Raw genomic sequence first — 21,262 nt, forward strand, 5'->3', positions numbered from 1 at the left:
TTCCCTGGGCATCTGTTCTTCATTCCGATCAAAAAGCAAGTCTGTTCTAGTCCCATCTGGAGGAGTTGCTCTAGTTTAAAGAAATAAGGATATTTATTGGGTCAGAGATGGATGGACAACTCCGTAGAAGAAGAGACCAAACCATTACTGGGGTTGCAGGGGGCAACAATGCAACCATGTGCCCAGACTTGGGACTCCGACCTGACTTGCACACGTCTGTGTATTCATACATTATAGATTTGTCTCACTCCCTTTCCACTCCCTTGAGGGATGAAAGTAATCCAATGTCTCAGGATCTTTCATTAGATAGGAAACCACTTCCCATGCAGCTGCTACCAGTCTGCATAAATATTTGCTCCTGCTGCCTATAATTTCTTGGTCTAACAACAGGACTAGCCAGACCAGTGGGCTATTGTATCTTGTCCAAACCAGTGCTGAGGAATGAAGCCATGCACACCCCTTGTTCCACACCTCTGCTGGTGTACAGGTTTTACTCTTCCTCAACAAGATTCAATCTGTTTAAGATTAACTGTGTAGCAGATGTCAGGTATCTTAGAAGGGCTGAAAGACCAAACTCATCCGGAGCAGAACACTCTGATTCACTCCAAACCATTTGTTATCAGCAAGTTTCTTGCTGATAAATGATTCATGATTTGAAACATCAGATTACCCATTTTGAATCATGGCAGAAATTCTTATGTGATTACAAATGCTGAGGTCATGCATCTCCCAGGACTGGCTGGTAAGTCTGAGCATGTTGGACCAGTTAGTCATTTCACACAAAATAAGAGCTCTTACATATTAGATACTTCTGATTCACAGTTCATGTAAAAATAATCAATTTCAACTTAATTTGACTGACACAAATATCAACAAACTGGCTCCATCAGCAAATACAAATACTAACTTTTGCTTTACTGGAGACATGAGAAATTACAACACTGTAACTGACTGTAAACCTGGTTTTACTAATTGAACGACCTTGGAAGTAAAGCTCCTAGCTCATGGCACACTGTGGCTCACAGTAACTAAGGCTAACGTCAGCCACTTGATGTAACTGTTTGTGGTGTTCAAAAATGGATTTTTCAAAAAAATAAAAAAATAAATAAATTCAGGCTGTAAACCAGATGAATCACAACCTCATAACAGAAGGTAAATTATTCACAAATATATTTGTGCATTAACACATGATTAGCCAAGAAAAAAAAAAAATGAAAGCCCAAGGCCAAGAAGTAACTGACAAAAGACCGAAGGGAAAAACGAGAATCCCTAATTTAAATTTTATTATGGTGTAACCAGCTGTAAGGAATTACGGGTCTGAAGCACAGTGTGCAATTGTCCTATCCTAAACATTTACTAAAGCCTGCAATTCAGAACGATGCTGACAAGTGATGTCACCATTGGCAAGCAATGATTTATTTTCTTTCCTTCAAAAGAAGTCCACATTTCTCAGCAATTAGCACAAACACAGGCACAGCCTACAAGCAGTTCTGGAGACCATTTGCCTTCTTTAGTGCCAGCTGCTTTGACTCTGAGATCAAAAACATCACAGGAAGTTCTGCACTATCGTTCTCAGTTGTCTGCCGGTAGGCAAAGAAATTCCTGTTTCAAATCCAATGGCATCAGTACGTATTACTTGTTAAGTGCAGGGTGGAACACATGCTGCCAAGCACGAGGCTGGCTTGGAGAAAACTGTCATGACTTTATGCAAAAGCACAGAATGCAACATGAAGCATCTTGCTAACAGGAAAGAAAACAAACAGTAAGACTTAATAAATTAAGCTTCTTTCACCCTAGGATATTAGCTATGACCAGACAGCTGACTAAGTGAAGAGACTGAAGGTGCCTAAAAAGGGAAAATACTTGGCACAGCTTCACCAGTTTTAAATTTAAGTCACAGTTAACAAGCTGGCTACCATACAAGGCCATCAGGCTACTGGTATTCCAGATTACTCACTACTGGCTGCAGCAGGCTGCAGCAGCCTAACGAGTGCCAACCACACAGGGCCATTCACTGGGTGAGAGAAAGGACAAAAACAGATCCAGAAAGGAGGTGAATTGCCATGAACCTCCTGGGCAGCACAGTGATGTGCTGTCCATTAAAACATTCGAAACAGAAAATGAAACAGGCAGACTGAGGAGCAAAAGGAAGGTGACAGAGCCGAGGCGTGTTGCTTCATTGCGAAAAGCTGTTTGGTCTGCTGCTGAGTGTGAAGGTGGATGGATGCAGATCCTGGCACAGCCAGACACTACGCCATCCCCAGCACAGAGTGGGCATCCATCCTGCAGATGCCTGCTCCACCACTGCCTGTGGTTGTTCTCTTGGACAGCCCAACACAGAGGAATCTGAACAAGGCTGATCAACAATAAAAGTAACTTTCTTTTTTCAGATTTATTTGTAGTGAACCACAACTTCTTTCCTCTCTTGCTCCCCTCCTGTGAAAGCCATAAGTACCTCCAGAAAATGTCTTTTTAAAAAAAAAAAAAATCAGGTGTTAACAAGTCAACTGCTGCTAATCCAGCTTTTACAGGGATGGCTTTGTCTAACAGATTGTGTATGCAACTCCTTCAAGAGCAGAAAGAAACTCTCCAACATACAAACGTGGATAAACTTTGGGAATGTAAACATATATAATTACTGCATTATCAGAAGTAGAATGCATTTATCAAAACATTTAAATGTAACATTTTCAGCAAATGTTTCAGATGGCCCAGTCAAAACTTGAAGGAAGGCTGTGTACCCTACAAGGGTAACTGCACATCCCATAAGATCATTACTCATACCATAATGTACAGAGGCATTTGTCAATACTGATGTCAAAAAGGAGGGCTTAGTTTAATTTTACCCATGCTTTGTAGGTTTTTGATACTTGAGTCAATTAAATCAATACATTCTATAGAGGTATGTAAACAGTCCTGGTGGAGAGAATGAAATGAAATCAACAGATCTGGATTGGCCAATGATAATGTCTTAATTCAAACACCTTATCTATCCCTGAGCACCTTAATATTGTTTCCCCAGATTTCACCGAAGAACATGTATGTATTTCAAAAGAATGTAAAACTGCATTTGGATAATATTTGTCTTGCAAGTCCACTTTCCTTCACTGCTGCTTTTTGTTTTTCTTTTTAAAGTGTCATCTCCTCTCTCCCCCCTCATTGCTGTTTTGTTAAACATGTACTGCAATACCCTTAAAAAAAACCACCTTATCAAACACCTACAGACACACTATAGACTACAAAAATATTGCATAGGAGTGTCAGTGGGCATACTCTCACAACATGAGAGAAAATGCTAAGTTTTTCTTTAAAACATTATGGCAACATTCTAATTTTTTTTTTTTCCTTTTAAAAATCAAGTGGTTTCACTTTATTTCAAAATTGTACAAAATGGCCATGGCTGTTTATAAAAAAAGTCTCTGTCTTGAGAACGTGTGAAGTCTCAGGTGCATTAACAAAAGACCTGGAACCATTCACAGTGCAGCGGAAAGCTTCTTTTGAGGCAGACATTACAATTCATCCTTCTTCTTTCCTACTCTCTCATGGTCTCTTTCTCTAAGGGTTCTCATGAAAGTGGTGAATCCGGCCTCCTGTTTTAGAAGAAAAAAATATATGGGTCATATATATATATATATATATATTTTAACAAATCCACAACCAGAACTGCATGCCAAGAACACTTTTAGCTTCTGTGTCCAACAGCCAATGGAAGCTGGCACGTTATCAACTAAGGAATGGTTATTGCTTCTGCATTGCTCCATCATGCAGTACTCTGGCCCTGTGCTGCTCTGCTAAAAGGCAAGGAGAAAATCCAAAGAGATTCCACAGTTCACCATTTTCCACAAGAAATTGTGAAGAGATGGCGCACAGAAAGACCCTAGCAGTCACAGAAGGTTGAAAACTGCCCCCAGAAATGCCACATATGCTTTTTGCTGAAACTGCTCAAAGAACTGTCCTGCCTTACTTGTAAGCTATTTTTGCCATTCTGAAATCTGTTTGTGGATTGTTTGTTGCCTATACATATATTTGTCACCGCTCCTCGTCCCATAATAGTTTTGCTAATGATGTCTCTCCTCCTTCACTATCCAGATGAAGGGAATTATAGTTTTTCAAAATATTATGAAAATTACAGTCAAAATTTTGAATCTGGATGCTTAGACATCAACCTTTGTATTTCAACAACTGTGTCAACACTGTTTTTCTAAAGCTGTCGAGTGCTTTCTTTTGGAAGGTACAAGGTAGTTGGCTAAGGTGGTTCAAAAGGTGCCATCGTGCTCATGAGAAGCCCCTTACAGAACAATGCTTTGTTACTGAAACAGATGTGTGAACAGAGCTGGAAGCTCCACAGAAGGCACTGCACAAAGCACTGCCACCACTGGAGATAATAAAACCTAATTGATGCTGTAGAAGCAGAAGACCATGGGGCTGAGAGGTGGAAAGGGAACACAGCTGTCAGCAGCAGAGAACATGATGTTCTTGTTTTGGTAATTCAATTTTAGCCAATAAATATTTGGCTGCATGCAGAGTATTAGTCAGTCTATTTTCTGGCACTGGGATAATCATCTCCCAACTGCTGTGGTCTCAGAGCACTCATGTCTTCCTAAATTCTTCTTATCAGCAACCTCCTTTCACCTATCATTTCTGTAAGCAGGGGTTAGAAATATGAAGATTGCAGCTGAAATTGTACCTAATTGTTGGTTACTGCACCCAACTTTACTTTACAGACTGGAAGGAGCAGTCCTTGAGAGCAGCTCGGCAGAGAAGGATCTGGGGGTCTTGATGGATGAAAAGCTTAACATGAGCCAGCAGTGTGCTCCTGCAGCTCGGAAAGTAAATGGTATCCTGGGCTCCATCAGAAGAGGGGTGGCCAGCAGGGACAGAGAGGTGATTGTCCCTCTCTACTCTGCTCTTGTGAGGCCCCATCTGGAGCACTGTGTCCAGATCTGGAGCCCTCAGTACAAGAAAGACAGAGCTGTTGGACAGGGTCCAGAGGAGAGCCACAAAGACGATCAGGGGACTGGAGCACCTCCCCTGTGAAGACAGCCTGGAGAAAAGAAGGCTGCAGTGTGATCTAATTGGAGCCTTTCAGTACCTAAAGGGAGCCTATAAACAGGAGGGGAGTCAACTCTTTGAAAGTGTAGATAACAGCAGGACAAGGGGAAATGGTTTTAGGCTGAGGGAGGGAAGATTTAGGTTGGATGTCAGGGGGAAGTTATTTACAGAGAGAGTGGTGAGGTGCTGGAACAGGCTGCCCAGAGAGGTTGTGGATGCCCCCATCCCTAGAGGTGTTCAAGGCCAGATTGGATGGGGCCCTGGGCAGCCTGGTCTGGTATTAAATGGGAAGGTTGGTGGCCCTGCATATGGCAGGGGGGTTGGAGATTCATGATCCTTGAGATCCCTTCCAACCCTGGCCATTCTGTGATTCTGCAATTTAAGAAAAGATCCCCAATCTGAACTTAACACAGTATCCATAACAAGGCCTGGATCAGCTCCTCAAACTGGCAATTACTGTGGTCCCAATGCTGGAGAAAACAGGGAAGCCAAGCTCCATGAAGGCTTCCCTAAGATCCTGACTGAGACAGAACCTCAGATTCTGACTTTTTTCCCATCATGCTCCTCTATAATTTGTACTGTAACACTGTAACTAAACATTTGTACTAAAACACTGTAACAGCAGCAATGACTTTCACAAAGGGCTCTTTCAGTAAAATGACTGGATAGCCTGAAGACCCCAGGGTCTTTTCTTGTAGACCTTAGCTTCTCTCAGCAATCAATCACTGCTGAGAAGTAACCTCTCTCCACATCCTTATGACAACACACAAATAACCACATCAGTTCCTTATTTTCAGGCATTTTACAGAACACATTATTCCATTTCTGCTCACTGTATTCATAGCGTATAATTAGATGGCCACAGCAGGACAAAAGGATGAAACTTCAGTCCGCTGGCTAGATGGCACAGTTGGACTATCCATCCTGAGCTACACGATTGAGTATGACCCAGTGAGAATGAGACATTTAGCTTCCTCTGGTCTCCAAAGGACAGCTCTGTCCCTGCTGTGAAACCAATGGTCTGTTTGGCAGCCTGGTAGAACTGAAGCATGTTTACAGTATATGCATGAACTGGCTCCAGAAGTGACAGGAGCAAGATCTGTATCTTCTGGCATTTCTGCACCTAGCAGCAGCCCTTGTAATACAACTCCACTTTCTCTCAGAGCAATCTGACTTCGGATTTCAGCTTAAAAAATTAAATATGTAACAAAGCATTACCAAATCTTCTTTTTCCTCTCCTCATATTCCCAAAATAAACCAAATATTTTTGTAATGCAGAAATGCACAGTGGTGCGGTATGCAGTGATTCATCTGTGAGTGTCAGTAACAGAAGCAGTACATTCTTTCAGTATGATAAAAAATTTACCACGCAGCATTTATTCTTTTGCAAGGCAGGCAGAGAACTTCCTCCCTTTATCAGGTGATGATTCGCTTTTACTCACCCCTCTCTCTCCAGTATATTTTTCCACAAATTTCCCATAGTTGTAATAGTTGAAGGTGGGGTAGCCATCAACTCCCTCCTGCTTGCACAGGTCATGATTCTGATCTTTGGCACAGTCCACCGCAGCGTAGGCGATCTGCAATGCAAGAGATCAGCATGAGGCAGCAGAATACCAAGCAAGACTCCACGGTCAGGATGCTGCTGCAGCTTATACATACTACTGGGAGAGACTCATGTCTTCTGACAAGAGCACAGCAGAGGAGTGCTGTCCAGGAGTCCTGTCCATTGAGCAGTGCCAGGAGGGAAGCAGGCTGCTTGTGCACAGCTCGCCTGCTTTCATCTGTTGTTTTGTTTTTTTTTCCCATGTCTTCTTTTTTTGTCTATGCTTTAAGGCAGGGGCTGTATGTAGGCACAGTCATTAGCAAAATGGGCTTTAATTCCTTCTGAAGCCTCTAGATGCTACTGTCACACAAACAACTGAGCAGGATGCAGCTTGCCTGCTCAACAGGGAACACGAGGAAGCGCAGCCCCCAAGCACCAGCTCAAGCTAACTCCAGTTTGGAGCATTTGACATTTGGAACCCGAACCTGTGAAGTACTGAGAAAGGGCTGCACTTAACATTTCTCATGTTAAACCAAAACACAGTTCACAGGCTGTAATGCAAAGAAGTAGAGCCCTTTGCTGCCATTTCACACCGACCGTGCGGTGAGAAGCAGCTCTGGCTCTGAGCACCGACTGCTTGCCTTCACAACCCCATGACATACTTTGCTGAAGAGTAAGCAGATTTAAGCACAAGCTGTGTCAAAAAACTACAAACTAGAAGAATAATTTTTGCAGTCATGGGTTATGATGTATCAAGTGCTAATTTCATAGCAGACACATCTTGTCTTCAGGTTTCCACTACAAGTGCCTCCTTCAAACAATGTGACCAAATACCTTGTGCTTGCGTGACTCTGAGGCTGCAGCTGAACTGTTTTTCCATAATTAAAAGATCACTTAATATGCCACAATGCCCTTCAGTCTCATGGTGAAGCTGTCCAAAGACCCCATCTCATTAACCTAACAGCAATTAAAGAGAATGGAAAAGCCAACTTCATTAACCTGCTTGTTTTGTTTTGGCTTTCAAAGCCTGACGAAACAATGCTCAGTAGGCTCACACTGGAGTCTACCTTCAGATGGAAAACACACATAAGGTACATAATATTCTTACCTTAAATATTTGGTTTGCTTTACTGTTTAGAACATTTGTAAGACTATTACACAGACAAGGCTCTTGACAGCTGTTACAAACAGGGATGATCACACTTTTTTCTTTTTTTCTTATGAACAGAAAAGACTCCTATTTCTTCAGAGCCAGTTATACAAAAGGGCAGGAATAATAGACTGTGAAGAGGATCATCCAAGTTTTAATGTCTTCTTAACCTTAGCAGTCAGCCAAAATTTAGAGCCTTGTTGGCTACCTCTCTGTACAAGAAACCTCACAATGCTGACAAATGTTTATGTGATGTCACAATATTCATTTACAAAAAGTACTCAAGTCCTGGCTCCCCAAAAGCAGGAAGAATAACTAAGACTGCTTTTCTTTCCCCCTCAACTTCTCTAATACCACATAGGGAGAGATTAGAATCAGAAAGAGGGGAGGGTACATGTGCAGTCATCCAGATCTTAGTAGTCAAACTGAGACATAGCGTTATCACAACTGATGATCCACCTGTTCTCAGACAAAGCCTTGGAGATTAGGAAAACTAGTCCTTAGTATGCTGCCAGCGAGAGAAGCCTTTTATCTGCACCTCCTTGGAATCATCTAGGCTGGCTTTGGCTGGAGCAAAGAACCCCATTACTTTACAAAAGGCTTTTGTGAGAATAGATCTCAGCAAGGAGAAGGTATGGTAAAGGAATGCAGCGCACTAAGCATTCATCGTTAATAGCATTACTTGATGCCTCTAATCAGATGACTGAAGGGCTATAATCATAGTATCAGAGAATCACAAAACCACTAAGGTTAGCAGAGATCATCCAGTCCAACCCCAACCCATCCCCACTAACACCAGCATCACATCCACAGCCTTCTGGAACACCTCCAGGGACAGTGACTCCACCACCTCTCTGGGCAGCCTGTGTGAAAGCACCACCAAGACGTGTGGTCATGCTGGTCCCTCCAAATCAGGTAATTTGTTTTCCCATGTTTTCAGAAGGAACTGTGAACAGCTCAAACTGTGTCTACCAACAGCAACTGTATTAACTGCATGCATTTACTCCATTCCCCTCCTGAGTTTCAATGTGTAAGTGCCTGAAATACAGCTCTCCTCTACAGCACAAGGTGCTCCACCTGCGCGTTTGTCATGCAATGAAGTAAAGCAAAAAGATTCCAGCATAAACATGACTGCAATGGCCATGCTACCTTAGCAGGCCTAACAGCAAGGGACATGTGCATCTAGAGCAGCATTTGGAGAACACATTTGTGGACTGCTGTACCCTGAAGCACTCCTAACACAGGCTCCCACATGGCCCCACGGACTCACTGCCGCTCTACAAACGTCTCTTTGAGCCCAACTCTTCAGAGCATACGCTCAGTTATTCTTAAAGCCAGGGAGAGAAATGGTAATTTTCAGAAGGAACATAACTCATGCAGACCTGAGCAAAATTTCACAGAGAGATGTCTAATTCCCAAGTCTACATCGTGGGGCCGGATTTCAAATGCCTGCTGCCAACAGCAGCTGAGTAAGGGTACTTAGGAAAGCTTGACTGATTACTTTAGAGTGTAAACGTGAAGGCAGCCTAAATATAGAGGCTGCTACCATCTCTGTGCACTTATTACCATAGCATCACACTCCTAATTGCTTTGCCTGCCTCACAGTGGAAGATCAAATATAGTACACTGCAACAAGAGAAAAATAACACTGGAACATACCTGTAGCAAACCACAGTCTTTGACTGAGGACTGATTCCACTCTCAACTCCATCAACTCCAGACAACTGAACTCCACAACATATCAGAATTTCAGCAGACAGAACCAATACCCCTTTGTTTCATTCTGACAATGTTTTTATGCACTATAAATATTCAGCTCAATTTCTGACAGTAGTTTTCAGCTCACCACCATAGGGAAATGTCACAGCAGCCCTCCAAAGGAAGGTCTTTGCTTGAGTCCTGGCTCAAGTGAGCAGGCACAAGTTGCAAGAAGCTTTGCTTTCATTCTCAATCTTATCAAAGATCAGCTTTTGTGTCATTACAGAAAGAAACTGAGTCAGAAAAAACAAGTGCAGAAAAATTTCCACCAACATTTGGTTCTCAGGTGAGAGACTTTTGGGGAACGCTGCTCTCAGAAACAGTGTTCAAATTTAACTATGAGCAGCCAGTCTTCATTTAAGTTCATTGGAAAGCATGGGTTAGCAAAATCCGTATGCCTCACCTTGTAAAAACAACTGTATTTAACCAGAAATTTCAGATATTTGACATAAGACATCCCAGATACACATCCAGGAGCCAAGACACTTGGCATCAACCCTCATGAATTATGTGCACATGTATCATCATGAAGAGGAAAAAAAATGTGAAAAATCTGTGATCTTCCTCACCAGGAAGAGCTGGGGTAAGGCTCAGGTGTGTCTATGAATGTTCATTATGATAAAAAGAATGCAGCATAACAGCTTTCAGAAGACAAGATTGATTTTATGGATTTTACAGAGTTTTTGACCGGGGGAGCTAAAATTTAATTTCTTGAGCATTTCTAACTTTCCTATGACCAGAGGGAGAATTTCACCGGAGGAAAAAAAAAAAAAAAAAAAAAAAAAAAAAAAAAAATTTGAAATATATAAACAAGAACAACACTGCTTTACCTGCAGCACACACAAAACTCCATGGGGTTATGGATTCCCCATAAACCAAAGCTGCACCGCATTAAATATTGACAACACGTCATCATACAAAAGTTCTCCCTCCAGAGGCAGCGCTGCCCAGGTTTATCACTATCCTGTTCAGTAGCTGTGGTAGGAACAGTATAGTCATTGAATGAGAAGAAAGTCAATCAGAAGACCTCAGTGCCTGAGGAAATTCCCTACAACACGTCCAGTCCTCCTGATGTTATTGGTAGTTCCTCACAGCTACTATGCAGCTTATAACAATAATTAATAACACCAGCTTAGTGTGAACAACAATAGTAATATCAGGTTCTGATATTCTGAATTTCTCCTTTGTTCCATAGCTGGTAAAGTTTATTATGATTCTAGCAACACTTAGAAAATATATTTATCTCAAAAGATAAGTCCCGTGGCAACATTTTATGGTTTTACCAAACGAGCAGAAACTGAATTGTAGTCACAAGTTGAACTCTGCACTGCATTTAAATGTGAGCAATGCACATCCAGCTCAAAAGAGCACTTAAAAAGGGAAATGAGCATGGCACACTGTTCACATGAAGTGCTCTGATCAGGAGTGTCGAGCTGTTGTAAACATCAGAACTTTTCAGTGAGGTGCTTAAGCAGAAGTGGAGTTATGCTAAAAGTGCGACCATTGATCTCCACATGCCTCAAATGTAACAATCATAGAATTGTCAAGGGGCGATGCTCTTCTTGTTGCTTTTCCCTGTGCAAGTATTAGAAGGTGGAAGTAGTATTTGCAGTATCATCTAATCATACACCAGCAGCCACAGTTCCCTTCCAAAAGGATTATGGAAGCAACTTTTTCTTGTAGGGGGATCTTGCAGTTAAGGAACAAAATTACAGCTAATGGTTCAAGCAGATGTATTGAAAATTGAAAGTGGGATTCCTTGACCCCCCAGTAACTCCTTTCTATTTTTAAACCCCTTTCATTTTAACTGTTTGTCTCCCAGTTGCTATACAATGATACACAAAAAATATCCTGCAATCACAGTCTCCCTCCTGCTAAAATATGCGCTGCCATACACTGCTTTATTGATTCAAGGAATAAATCTCTGCTGGAGCTAATATTGACTCTTGTTATGAAAATGGAAGTGAATAACTGAATATTGATTTGAGGAAGGAATGATATATGATAAGCTTAAAAAAATTAAAATAAATCTAAAATTGCAACATGGAGAAGAATGCTACTAAGCAATGGCCTGAAAGTACACTCAATTCCATAGGACACTTACTTGATTATGAGAAAAAAAAAGTCTGTTATTGCCAAATGTCTTAAAAGTACCTAGGAGCAAGACAGATGCACACCCTTCTCTATGATTACTCCACAATTTCTATTTATATTACCTGCTCTGGATCCTAACAGTTATGAACTAGCCTGCTAAAGTTTGTTGAGATTCAGCTATTGCCTTCAATGCAAATGGCCTCGTGAATGGATGATTCATTATTGGATGTCCTGATGTACCACAGCAGCATTACCATGGCTGCAATTCATCAGCTGTTCTCAAAGCAGGCCTATTTGCAAAGGAAAGATCCATTAGAAGTCACCAAAATGTACAGTGCTAACATCACCATCTTTAATGAGCCTAATTAAAAAGAAATTCAACACATTCTTTTTAAGCAAAGGGAGATCAAATTCTTGGCCAAACTCATATATTTAGCACATTTGGATAACTCTAGACAGTACAGCTGAACAAACTGCTCAGAGAAGCTATGGGTGCCCCATCCCTAGAGGAGTTAAAGTTTGGGTTGGATGGGCGCTGGACAGCCAGATCTGGTGGGGGACAACCAGCCCACAGCAGGGGGTTGGACCTCAAGGATCTTCAAGGTCCCTTCCAACCGAAGCCATTCTGTGGCTCTATACATTGTTTTCATGATTATCATCACATTCAAAACGGGCAACTCAAAGCCAGTGCTCACCACATGTGGGAACTCACCAGTCTCACTGTAACTTGCAGATCCCTGCTGGGACACCAGCTCAGCCCAGGAGCTGCAGTCCTTCCAGCAATCTCTGCTACTGTGGTTTCAGTACAAACCCATTTGCAGGGGATCTGGGTCAATGCATTTATACATGAACAGACTTCTCTGGAACTGGAGGAGACTGCCCAAACAGCAGCTTCTTTGGGGGGTGACAGAGATTTGTTACTGAAAGGGCTTGAAGAGTCAATATCTTTCCTTCAGCTAATCCAAACTGGAGCATTACAAATCAATTCCTTCAAGCTGAATGTTCCAATAAGCCAAAAGGCAGAATGCAGATTTTTTAAGATTTAGCTGGTGCCCTTTCAAGAGTCTCCAGAGCAGTTAGTGCACATCTTCCATCTGTTCTGCAAAGCAACAACCCTCACATGTGCATCTTCTGGTTTTGGTCACTGCCAAAACTCCAGCTGCGAAACAGAGGCCAAAGGCTTTCTCCCTAGCAGCTGTACGCAAAGGCTACATCCCCCTAAGGCAAGAATATTCCACATGGCTTTTTTCCTTCTTTTTTTCTTTTTAAATAACTGAAAGCAGCAACACGCTAGATGCCTCACTGGACCAGCCTGTCCCACATCTGCTCTTCCTGACACTGAATGCCTTCAGGCCAAGAAAGCCATGCAGGCAGCCTGAGCTCTGCAAGAACCCTCCCTGGTTACACCCAGGGCTGTGCTCTTAGGCCAGCACCCAGGATCCCTGCTTCCACCAGCAGTGATGTAGCCACCAAACTGACACATGGAGCCAAAGTTCCAAGCACAGTGTTTCTGAACTCTGACTCCAGCAATGTGGATGATCTAAAAGCACACAGTGCCACACACATCCCTATGGGGGATGCTGCACCAAAATCACCCTGTTACAGCCAATCCCAAGAGCCAGAGACAGGTTTTAGCAGCTTCGACTTCTGTTCATCTTTAAAATTCCTATGTAAACACGCAAAGTCTCCCAGAGGACACCTGTTAAGATACCATTTCCAACCATTTGCAGCTGGAATGTTTTTCATTTTTCTTTGGCTTCTGCAGAATTAAATGTTTAATTAAAGGACCACCCCTGCTGGAAAGAAGATACAGTTTAAATGCTACTCCTGTAAAGTAAAAAAATCTCCCTCTGGGGAAAAAAAAGACAAGACAGGAGCCAGAACTACAGACTCAAAAGGAATACACTTAATAATTCTTCTATGTTTCTGGGGGAAAAAGCACTTCTCTTTAAGCATTATTTTTAGAGAAGTTTCAAACCCCACAGAAGCATGAATTAGCGAAACATTTAGGCTCAGTCAGTCTGAAACACAGGGATTTGCCCAGCATGGCTTGTGGGAACAGCTGGGCACCTTTAAGTTTTAAGTAGACTTGTTTTCTTTCCCACAAGGGCAACTACTGGAAGCAAGAAACCTTGTCAGGTTATGGCTGTACACAGTTCAACAGTGTTCCCCAGATAATCAATCCCTGGCACTTTCGTAAGTCACTAGGGTGGAATAACATCATTTTCCCTAACTGCACACACCTCCTCAAAATTGCACCAGTCCTCATATTCCCTACTGGCCCTCCTGTTCCAACTCATTACATTTTATACTTCTCTACTTCAGCCTTACATTGAAATCAAGAACTGTAACCACCAACCACAGCTTTGCTCTGAGCCCTCTCATAACCTGTGGTCCAAGCCGAAAGCTTCACAAACTTGCATTTACCACCTCTATGTCCAATAACATCCAATATAACGTGCTATGATTCACATCGGTTGCTAATACAACCTGGGGCTCTGATAAACAAGCTTCACATTGTGTGGGATATTTGCTTCATCTCCTCTGGGTGAAATTTTAATGAATTTAGGAAGAAACTAGAGGAAGGTGGGAAAACAAGGATACGTTCTTAGCGATCTCAGGAAGAAATAAGAAACCAAAAGGCACTGATTTACAGCAGTAAGAGAAGTGAGAGCTGCATGGCTCTCAATCTTCCACGTGCAACCTGGGCATGAGGATGTAAGTGAGGGACTGCTGATTTGATGCATTCAGTGCTAGAGAAATGATTTCTTTCTTGACAATATGAGGCTCCTATGAGCTACAGAAAAAAAAACACACAGGGAAGAGAAAAAAGCACCATAAATTCATCCCTTGTGGAAGTAGACAGACTCGTAGGGGTGTAACTGTTTTAAAATTACCTCTTCATTTCCCTACTGAATTGAACCTTTTCCCTGCCATAGCCAAACGCAGAGCCACAGTGGCATTAGAACAGAGATCAGAATGAAATACAGTTCACAGAGATAATAAGCATGTTTCTGAGCAGTTATCTGCTTAAGCCAGTGGCTCAGTTTGTTGTTTTTTTTTTAAATCCCAGACATGCATGCCCCCAGTTAAAATGGCTCAGCTGACGCATGGAAATAATATGTTGCGCTCTGGCCATCAGATGAACCTTCAAGGCAGAAGTATGAAGGCCCTTAAGAAGGGCATAACATCCCGGACTCAAGCCAGCTAACCAACAGGAATGTAATATATTTATGCAAGCAAGGGTTAATTATCTTTTATTAATCTTTCACTGAGAAACAATGTGCCTCGCTTCACAGAAAAAAACTCTTGCACAAAGGACTGAACAGAAAATAAAACAAATAAAAGAAAACAAATAAAAGAAAACAAAGAAGCTGTTTGAAGTGTAAATCAGCTTGACCCAAAAGATACAGCCCTTGAGACGCACATACACATCCATTAGCTCAACAGCAATTTTACCTGCAAGCCTACCACCTCATCAGTAAGTAAAGCCTGCAAAGCACAGATGGAAAGTTCTTAAATATCTCCAAAATGATCAACAGCAAATTAGTTACCTTTCGATCTTCTTTAAAGACTTCGGCAGCAGTTGTAAAATGTGGAATGGCATTTTTACAGTGAGGGCACCCTGTTTGACATGAGCAGAAAAGAACAACACAAACGTTAGTTGTAATTAAGACACCATGACAAACTCAAGACATGTAGGTGAATTAGGGGAATAACTGTATTAAAAATAATTCTAGATGAGAGTTCTCCAGCTGTGGGAGGAATAGAGCAGGACTAGGCATCTGCAAACCATGTGTTCCAGCTACATGAACTCAAGCACGTGTTTAAAATCCTGCAAGCAATATAAGCATATACTTACATTAAGTCCCCATTTAGGTACCGGGGGCCAGTCCCCATAGCCAGTCAGTTAAGAGCACTGAACCATCACTAGCCACAAACAGATAAACCATTTCCGTGCTCTGTACTTCCTCGTGGGTATTACCACATAGGCTATAACTGCTGTTGCCACAGATACAACTGCATTTGGAGACAGGAATAAAGATAGCTCTGTGGTGAACAGGAGGAGGCTGGAATTTAGAAAGGAAGTTGTTGGAACAAAAACTGTCTTAAAAACCATGAGGAGCATTTGGATGTGTTTGGGAATTGCCTGTGCTAGAGCCAAGGCACTGCGATCACAAGGGTGAGGAAGAGCAAGTCCAACAGGCAGCACATCCTCACGTACAGGGAGGAGCTCAGTCCTGGGTTAGGATGACTGTTGCTGGCCTTCCTGATTCTCCTCCCACTTATCACAAAATGGGCAACCCCAGAAAGGTTTTACAGACAGCAAGCAAGAACTCCAAAGTTCTGTGGGGGAGCCTGCCCGACACCTGCAGGTACCATACAGTGCTGAACAAAGGGCCACTCTGTCCCTTCCTGTACAGTAAATACACTCAAACATTTCAAAAGAAAACACATACATGAAACAGGAACAGCTCTCTTGATTCAGCATTCAGATTTGAGTGTTCTTATCTCAAACGTGAGGCTTACTGTTTGATAAATCTGAACTGCTCTCAAAATATCAATATACAAGAAAACTTTGAAAAACAAAGTGCCCGCATCTCTGAAACCTCCCTCCCAAGTAGATCCGAAGCAAACTCTCAGACACTTCCTCTGCTCAGATGCAGGAACAAAAGGAAAGGATTCATTTCCATCAAGCCCACATAACTCTATGAAGGCACAAGAGTTCATCCTGGTATTTTTTCTGGGTAAGAACAGATGAGTTGTTCACAAGTTCCAATTATAGCTTGTGCTACTGCTGTTTGTCTTTGTAAAACACTGGTAAAGAAGTGGATGTGCTAATTTTAATTCAGAACTGAACAAATGCCCTCTTAGGCTCAAAGCTACTTCCTCAAACTGCACTTGTTCTTTGGGGTGAGAAGAAACAGTATCTGTACATGAACTCTGCACATCCCTTTTCACAAAAGAAAAGCTTCACACCCCTTTGATGTTGACCAAAATACAATTTCATTACTTACACACACTGCTTTGAATTTTATTTTTTCTTTAGAATGGGATTTCAAAAGCACTGCAACGACACACAGGTATGAATGCCACCGAGAGTCTGTGCAGTGCCTAATAGCACCAAGAAGTCAAATGGACGTTTCCTGGGAAACTGAGCTGCTTCTCCAAATCCACCTTACTGATCTCAAACTCTGTGCAATATAATGGCAGCCTATCCTGACAGCAGCTGTATTTCAGCTGGAGCCTGCACGTCCTCCACAGCCTGCCAAATATTAACTTTGTTGAGCAGTTCAGCATCTGTCAGGGAGAAACCAGTCAAGAAAGAAAAGGAGGCTACTGTTCCAGGCTGCCAGCACTGCTCCCATCCCAAAAGCCCATGTCAGCAACCCATCTTCTCTCTCACCATTTGCCTGTTCCATCTGCCTAACACTGAAAAGCCTTTGGGTCAAGTCAGTCTCCTCACACATCTTTGCTTATGTCCTGTACTGTGAGGTGAACTCCACGGTTAGCCTGTTAACACTGCTCTATAAACAACTCAGAACTGGCAAAAACATTTAAAAGCAATTGTAGAGGGAAAAAAAAAAACAAGAAAAATCAGACCACTCTAAAACTGGAATGCTTGCTCTAGTCTACACGTTCATACACTGCAGCTTATTGGAAAGCATGGTGCCCAACTGCTACACCTAAACATAATGACTCCAAAATTCTGAAACTTTTCAGGTCCCTATTTCTGCTCATCATCTTTAGCTTGAAATTTAAATTTCACCAAACACCAACTTTCAAATTCTCATTTCTCAAGAAGACGTCTCAAGAGAAATGCAAGACTTCACGTTATCTTGCTTTATGATTCATCAGCAACACAGTTCCCACTTTGCATTTGCTGGACCTGGAAGCATGGGGCATTTGGTACGGATTTGCTTTAAGCTCCTTCTCAAGTTGCAGCAGGTCAGAGCTCTCCACGAGCCACAGTCTCCAACAGAATCAGAACAACCTGAATGGGAGATTGTGTTCTTGACGGTTCAGAGAAGTGTCAACAGATGCATGTTTGTAAGCCAAAAGGGAGTATCCAATTATCCACACTTACAATATTTTGGAAATAGCAGGCAAGAGTAAGCATGCTATGAGGTTATGCTCAAAAGCAGCACATAAAGAAGATCACAGAATCACAAAGGTTAGAAAAGACAATTAAGGTCACCTAGCCCAATCACTGACCCATTCCCACCATGCTCATTGACCACATCCCTCAGTGCCACATCTCCACGGTTCTTGAACACCTCCAGGGACAGTGAGCCCACCACTTTCCTGGACAGCCTGTTGGGTAAACAACTGTCACATAACTCAAAACACCTGGAAAACTAACCTGTACTCCCAATGCTCACTTTCTACTTTTCTGTGACCTGTTCATCTTCCCAATCTAATACCGACTGACAAGAAGCTTACCTTCAAGCTCCATGCCTCCCCTCCCTTCTCTCTTGGCCCACCATCCTTTCTTTACTGCACTGTGCTTGCAAAACTAAAACACAGCCATATGGCTTTTGGCAGAGATAACTCCAAGTCCAGTAGGCATTTTGTTAGCCTTGGACATCCATCCACAGAACAGATGTGAACGCTGTGCTGAATTCCCAAGGAGCTTCACAGAGTCACCGAAAAAAGGGGGAAGGAGCGTATCATATGGAATAGCAGAACTTCATCTGTTACAATTTAGAAGGATTGCCAAATGTAGCAAACACTTGGAAGTCACCCAACCCAGTCATTCTATTTAAGGCACACATGCCAAAAAAATAAAAGCAAAGGTTGATGTCTTCATTTTGACAGACGGAAAACTTGTTCTCCCCATTCCCTCTTCACACCCACTATCACACATTTATTTTTAAGTGTTAACACTACCTTCCAGATTTGAAAGTGGAAAGAAAGAAAATGTACTGAGTGCTGTACACGGGGGACAGGAAAGCATGTGGACTCCTAGGAAAGGATTTTCCAAATAGGCTGCCACTAAAGGAAAATAAACTGGTGGCATTTGAAGGTATGAGTGAGGTGTCAAGAATCAAAATGTCCTACATCCTTCTCAGACGTATTTATAGAACATTAAGTTGCTGTGGACTGAAGGTAGGAAGATTAATTTCATTTTAGTGGATCAATCTGGGGCCTTTTGTAGAAGCACATGCTTCCTACAAGGCCAGGAGGTGGATTTTCAATTGAGCATCATTGGAAGTAGCACATCTGGGGCAGAGACCTCTAACACAAATGCAGGTCTTTACTTTGCCCATTTTCTGTCTTTGTTCCTAACAAATTGTGTTATTAACAAATCTTAACAGAATTAACAACAAATTGGAGCAGTGATTTCCTATGTGATTTAATAAATCCATAAGAAATCTGCTGCAGAAAAATCCTGACTTTCCCCAGGATCCCAGCATTGGCACTTAAAACCTCTATAACCATTTCCAAAAATGGTGAGCTAACTGCATTTCCTAATGCAGACACACTTGCATCACCTGGCAGGAAAACAAGAAAGCTCAAAATCTAGTGCACACGCAGCAACATGTGTTAGGGCTGCTCTGTGTTCCTGGCCTGTGAATGATACAACCTTGATACAGCTGTGGTCAGATCTTCTCACATCTCCATGCTCAAAATCTTGTACTACACAGAGGCTCTTCCACACAGTACAGAGGTACCTGTTGTGCCTAACTGCTGCAACCTGCCAACACACCAAGACTGCTTGCTTATTCCATAGGCCCATGAATTCACATGAGAACATCTGCTATGGAAAGGCCCTAAGATCTCCTTGTCTTTGCACTACAACATTAAAAGTCTTACGCGAACCCACATCAGACTTTTTTTTACTTTATTATTCATGCCAAAGTTGGTTTGGGCTGAGAAGGTAAATTGCAGTACAGTCACAGGGGGGCAAAGATACATAGCTGACCTTGAAAACCAGGCTCCTAACATGGAAAAATATAGTTTCTGTAGGTAAAAAAGCAAGGAGGCAAACAGGTTTTATACAGACCCATGACAACTGAGGGGATGGAGAAATGGTCAGATTAAATCTTCTCTAATCAGCGTGAGGCATTTAAAGGAAAGCTCATGTTTTCTGGGGGGAAGAGGAAGAGATGAAGTGATGGAAAACATATAAACCAGCTTATTTTGTGCAGACTGAGTTTACCAACAGCAGGAACAGCTGTGTGGTACAGTATAGCTGGGGCATCTTTGAGGAAAGGAGTGATCTGGCTTTGGTCTGAGGCCACAAAGGTGCTGAAGAGGCCAATACAAGCAAGATTCATCCTCACAGAAACACAGGTTTGAGAACTCCGAAGAAATAAAGAACAGACTTGAGCTGGATGCAGTTTCCAACACTGTGCCACAAAAAAAAATTGTATATATGATGTAAAACCAAAATATTGCATGGGAAATAGTAGAATTTATTAAGTGCTCATGTTAGCTTGCCAACTACTTTTTTTTTTTTTTTTTTTTAAATAAAAAGCAGACCTGGGAAAACAATATAAAGTAATTTGTCAGCTAAGGTAAGAAACAAGTGAAACTGATATTAAAAAAAAAGTGCACACCACCCCAGAAATACAAGTAATCAAGCATACATTGTGGTGGTAAAAATCAATAAAGCCATAGAAATAATATCCTGTATGCACAACTGTAACATTCCCCATAATTGTATGGTCCTATGGGATGTAGATGGGATGTAAAGTTTAAAAGGAATTGAGCGATCAAGTGAATAACCCACATATCATTATTAGATTCAAACAGTATTTTTTGGCAGGAAGGGTTTTTCTTTTTATCCAAGTTAACTGCTTAATGATGACAAAGCCAAAAGAAAAACTGAGGGATTCTTAAAGCTCCAATGTACAAAGGTATTAGGACCAGATAACAATTATAAAGATGCCTCCTGAGAGGTGTGTGATTGTAGATGCCCTTTGTTGGACAACAGTCATCTTATTGAATTTAAAATAAAGTTGTGTGAAATGTTCAGAATTGCCTAAAGGAATCAAGTCCTGTTTGCATAAGATGCAGGTTTCTACTTGCTTAAATATGAAACAGTCCTTTAAGTTACTTCATGCTTTGTTTAATTTGAAACTACAAAGCCCAGTGATATAACATAACCTCTCTACAGCTGAACAGTACAAGGTTAATTCAGTTCCCTTAGAAGAGTAGAAGCTGTATTAACATAGCATATAGAAGAAAGGTGAAGCTGTTTTTAATGAATATAAATCAAAAGCTAACAATTTGTACAAAATAGATAAAGGAAGCAAATGGACATCAAAGCAGTATCTAGTCAGCAGAGGTAATAATGATTTTTTAAGTATATAAGGGCTTTAAATGTATTAGAAGCAGAAGAAATCCAAATAATACCAGCAATAGCTTTGAAAGAAAATGGAGTTGTCAGAAGCAACTTCACTGAATGTATAAATGAAACTATTAAGTAGGTGTGGAGAGGGCCACTATGCTGGCACCTCCAAAATGCTGCTTGCAGTTGTGGATCCACAACTCTAAAACGTGTTCTAAATGGAGGGGGTTCAGAAGACCCACAGGGAAACCAAAAGGATGGGGAGGTACTTTTTATTGCAAACAGAGTCAAAAAAGCTCAAGTGTGTCAGTAGCCACACTCCAAAGACAGAAATCAGGAAACCAGTCTAGTTTTCACTTTCACACGT

The 21,262-nt window shown here is 41.7% G+C and overlaps 1 protein-coding gene across 1 annotated transcript in view; it reads right to left on the minus strand.

Moving 5' to 3' along the window:
* Positions 1 to 2,373: 2,373 nt before the first annotated feature.
* The window catches only part of PDIA5 (protein disulfide isomerase family A member 5), a 99,066-nt gene continuing 80,177 nt past the window's right edge, over positions 2,374 to 21,262 (minus strand). The window contains exons 16-18 of the mRNA XM_042877978.1: positions 15,152 to 15,222; positions 6,495 to 6,629; positions 2,374 to 3,590 (exon numbers count right to left, since the gene is read on the minus strand). Coding sequence (XP_042733912.1) covers positions 3,510 to 3,590; positions 6,495 to 6,629; positions 15,152 to 15,222 — 287 coding nt within the window. The 3' untranslated portion in view covers positions 2,374 to 3,509. The remainder of the gene's footprint in view (positions 3,591 to 6,494; positions 6,630 to 15,151; positions 15,223 to 21,262) is intronic.

This window comes from Lagopus leucura, unplaced genomic scaffold (genome assembly GCF_019238085.1).
Source record: "Lagopus leucura isolate 7727_CA_CO unplaced genomic scaffold, USGS_WTPT01 Super-Scaffold_100019, whole genome shotgun sequence".
NCBI lineage: Eukaryota > Metazoa > Chordata > Aves > Galliformes > Phasianidae > Lagopus > Lagopus leucura.